The 3826-nt window shown below is 55.1% G+C and overlaps 1 protein-coding gene across 1 annotated transcript; it reads right to left on the minus strand.

The window, feature by feature from the left end:
* Positions 1–433: 433 nt before the first annotated feature.
* Positions 434–1837, minus strand: LOC123447256 (RING-H2 finger protein ATL57-like). Its single transcript, XM_045123845.1, has one exon. The coding sequence runs from the start codon at positions 1531–1533 to the stop codon at positions 691–693; it is 843 nt and encodes a 280-aa protein (XP_044979780.1). The 5' UTR covers positions 1534–1837; the 3' UTR covers positions 434–690.
* Between the last annotated feature and the right edge of the window lie 1989 nt (positions 1838–3826).

Raw genomic sequence — 3826 nt, forward strand, 5'->3', positions numbered from 1 at the left:
TGCTTCGAAAGCCAAGCACAAGATGTCTTTGTGTCAAGTCCGATCCAAATCGAATCAGGCCGGCCGTGAAGGAGACAGAAGCAAGGATAATGGAGCCAGCGATATCCATGGCCCCAACTTTTCTTGTTTCCTTGTCAGCGCTCTCAACTTTTTGTCACGGGTGATTATATTTGTTGCGCGATCGACGTTACTACGCGCTTGACATCTGATCCGAAATGTGCCCGTGAATGCACGGTGCACTCCAGCAAGTAACTAACATCGATGGATCGCGAGAATAAATCAGTGGAAACGGCTAATGGCAGTGTTACACTTAAGCGACGTCTGATCTGAATTTGCCCGTACGCATTGCATGCATGCATGGTGCAGCAACAACTACTCCAAGCAGCTGCTGATTACGTACGTAGCATGGATCAAGTAGTATACGAAAGATGCATGGACACAGATATATATGAACATTAACTCGAGCTAGATTGCAGGAACAAATCAATGGAATGATGGCAGGATTCATCCAAAAACGACTAGCAGTCTCCTACGGGCTGTACATTGCTTGCATCAACACAAAACAGTAATCCATCCATGCACCCTCCTCTAACATTAGGCACGCAGGCAACGGGGAGTTTAATCAACAACAAAAGCATCGATCACGTACGTACGAAGCGGCCGATCGAGGTCGTGTGTGCCATGATGGATTCATGGGTCGAGGTTGACGGGCAGCACCGTGCTCCGCGAGCTCCGGCCGAGCCCGAACGACGACATAAGCCGCCGCAACCGCCCGCTCGTCTCGCCGACGCCGGCCGGGGTGGCTGCCACGCTGCTGCTGGTGCCAGCCACGTCGGCATGGTCCTCCTTCGGCGGCTTCCGTCCGCGATCGCCCGGCAAGAAGTCCATGGACATGGAGCGCCTGATGGGCTCCTGCACGGCGATGCCCTGCTTGGGAAACCGGCAGGAGCCCCCCGCGTGGGCCGTACTCCCCGAGGAGGCCGCGTGGATGCGCCTGTCGCGGGCTGCGAGCGCGTCGTGGTCGTCGCAGCAGGCCTTGCCGGCGGCCGCGGTGACCTCGGTCCGGCAGAGCGGGCAGCTGACGTTGTGGTGGAGCCAGGTGTCGATGCAGTCGATGTGGAAGGCGTGGGAGCATGCCGGCAGCACCTTGAGCCGCTCCCCGGGCGCGAACTCGGAGAGGCAGACGGCGCACTCGAGCGGCTTCCCGTTCCCGGCCGGGCGGCACCGGACGACGGGGAGCGCGGCGACGACGTCCGGGTCGACCCCGCCGGGCAGCTGGTCGGCGTCGTGGTCGGTGAAGAAGACGGCCGAGACGCGGTCCACGAGCTCGTCGCGGCGCGTGCGCGGGAGCAGGCTGGCGCCGCTGGCGCGGAGCCAGCAGCGGACGACGAGCAGGTAGTAGCTGACGAGGATGAGCGAGGTGACCATGAAGCCGACGGCGATGACGATCGCGATGGGGAACGCCGCCGACGGGCTGACGTACGGCGGCGGCGCCGCCCCCGGCGCGTCCGCCAGGCCCGCCGCCGCGTCCATTGCCGATCGGTCGATGGCTCGCTCTGCGCAACACACTTGCGCAGATGTGCTCCGACCAGCTGGAGCGAGTTAAGAAATAGGAGGAGGCGTTGAAAACTTGAAACGGGGAGGAGGATGGCAGGAGGCGTCAGGGTGGGGCGTGAGGTAGCGAGTGATCCAAGGTTTTGTAGTGCAGGTTTGTAGTAGTAGTATGCAGCGGGCAGCGGGGCGGAGCGTGTGCTGCGACGTCGCGCGCGCGCGTCGGCTGATAGAAAAACGGGCAACTCGCCGGCGCAACGAGAGGCATCCTGCGCGCGGGCGCGCTAGTTCGCGACGGCAACGGCAACGGCATGGCGCCGGGTCAACTTGCCACCGGCCGGTGCGCGTACTGTACCGGCCCGTGCGTCGCTGCATCGTTTTCGCGACGACGACCCGGCGCGCCTACTCTATTCGGGAGTCGGCTTGTCTGGTTATTAGACGAATTAGTCAATCCAGGCGCTCGTACCGTGGCGTCAAGCTCAAGCCGGATAGATCAATTTGCGGACGCTTGTATATACACCCATCCACTCGTTCGTTCATACCAACACACTCGTACAACACACTCGTTCGTACCAAATGTTCGTACCAAAATCTTAACGGACCTAAGATATCATTGGCCGTTTAACCATCCAAATACAAATTGATTCACAAGTCATACCGATAAACAGATAACATGAGTAACAGTTATTATTCGCTAGTGACACGGGTAAACCGTGTACATCAATTACCTAATCAGTGTAGTTTATCTGTTTTGTGACAAAAAAGGGTTTCCTCGTCCGATTTTATTTATAAAGAAGAATTTGTCTAGAGCACATCTAAATGTGACATAGTTGTTGCACATTTAAGTGACACAATTAAGTATGAAAAGAAAAAGGAAAGGTAAGAAGAAATACTCACACAAATCTCCGTATAAAATTAATGACATAAAATTGAATGTGCAATACTTATCTCACATTTAAATGTGCTTTAGCTAAACTGTATAAAGAAACCAAAGTTGTTTAAACATCATCCAGCGTGATCCGGAGTAGTTTATGTGGATGTTAGGAATCGTTAGTTCGAAACTGCTCCTCTCCTCTTGTTGTTTATGTATCCGTCGAGACACTTGAGCGAACCAACCCACTGTAAATGGACAAATATTAGGGTTGGGAGCTGATTATATGATGATGAAAGAAAAAGATGGTGGTTTGGTACGACGTCCTCATTTTAATTGTGACGGTAGAGTCCAGCTTAGCCTAAGCCCTAAAGATATTCAAACAATGTTTGTCTTCCGAAACTAAGATCCCTCACATCTTTAATTGATATTCGCTGTGCCTAAGTCCCTAATCAGTCTGCAACTGTTTGACGCTGTCGACCTGGACAGAGGTTGAATGATTCTCGAAAGTCATGCCAGCGGTTTCGGTTCGGTACACGGCACAACGGCCTGTAGCATGGTTCGGAATTTTAGTCCCGAAAATATTCTCGTCACTACCAGAATCACTGAAATTTCAGTGATTTGGATTGCGTTTTGTCGAAAGGGCCGAAGCATTCATTTGAAATTGAAATATATGCTTTTGAAAAAATTGATAATAGAAAGAAGTATATAAGAGCATCTCTAGTAGACTTCATATAACGCGTGAACCCGCATATTCCACGCGAAGATACATGCTCGGTTCAATTTTTTGGTTAGAGCAGAGCCTATATACTCGTTCGCCCCGTAAAATTTTCTATCGCGGCCCGCAAGCCTCACCCCCGAAGCCATATATTTACGGGTTTGCGAGGCAGATACGGGTCGAAACAATATCCCCTACCCGCCGCGTTTCGCCGCGATTCCCAACTCTCACCATCGCATTTCTCGCCGCCGGTGAGCCCTCTCCCGCCTCCAAACGCCATGTGGGGCCGTATGTGGTGCTCCGGCGGGGGTGGCGACCCCGAGCGTGATCGGTGGGTCCGCGCGAATGGCGTGAGGAAGCGCACGGCAAGGAGGTGGACGAACCAAGGCCTCAAGCCGCCGTCAAGCCTCCTCCGTCGCGAGACAAAGGAGTACGACCACCGGCACGGGCGAACGACCTCCTCGGCCGCGGGCTCTTCCTCCGCCGCGGGGGGCTCGTCCGGCGCGGCGCTTCTCGCCGTGAAGGAGTGGGCGGATGAGTCGAAGGACCATGAGCTCGTCGCCGTCAAGCAGGAGCCGGAGGAGATCGCACGCCGAGGCGTCGTCGGGCCCGAAGATTACATCGGTGATGATGTTGACGCGGTCGCGGCCGCCATTGCCGGACGGAGCTTGCACGAGGAGGCGGAG

This window comes from Hordeum vulgare, chromosome 4H (genome assembly GCF_904849725.1).
Source record: "Hordeum vulgare subsp. vulgare chromosome 4H, MorexV3_pseudomolecules_assembly, whole genome shotgun sequence".
NCBI lineage: Eukaryota > Viridiplantae > Streptophyta > Magnoliopsida > Poales > Poaceae > Hordeum > Hordeum vulgare.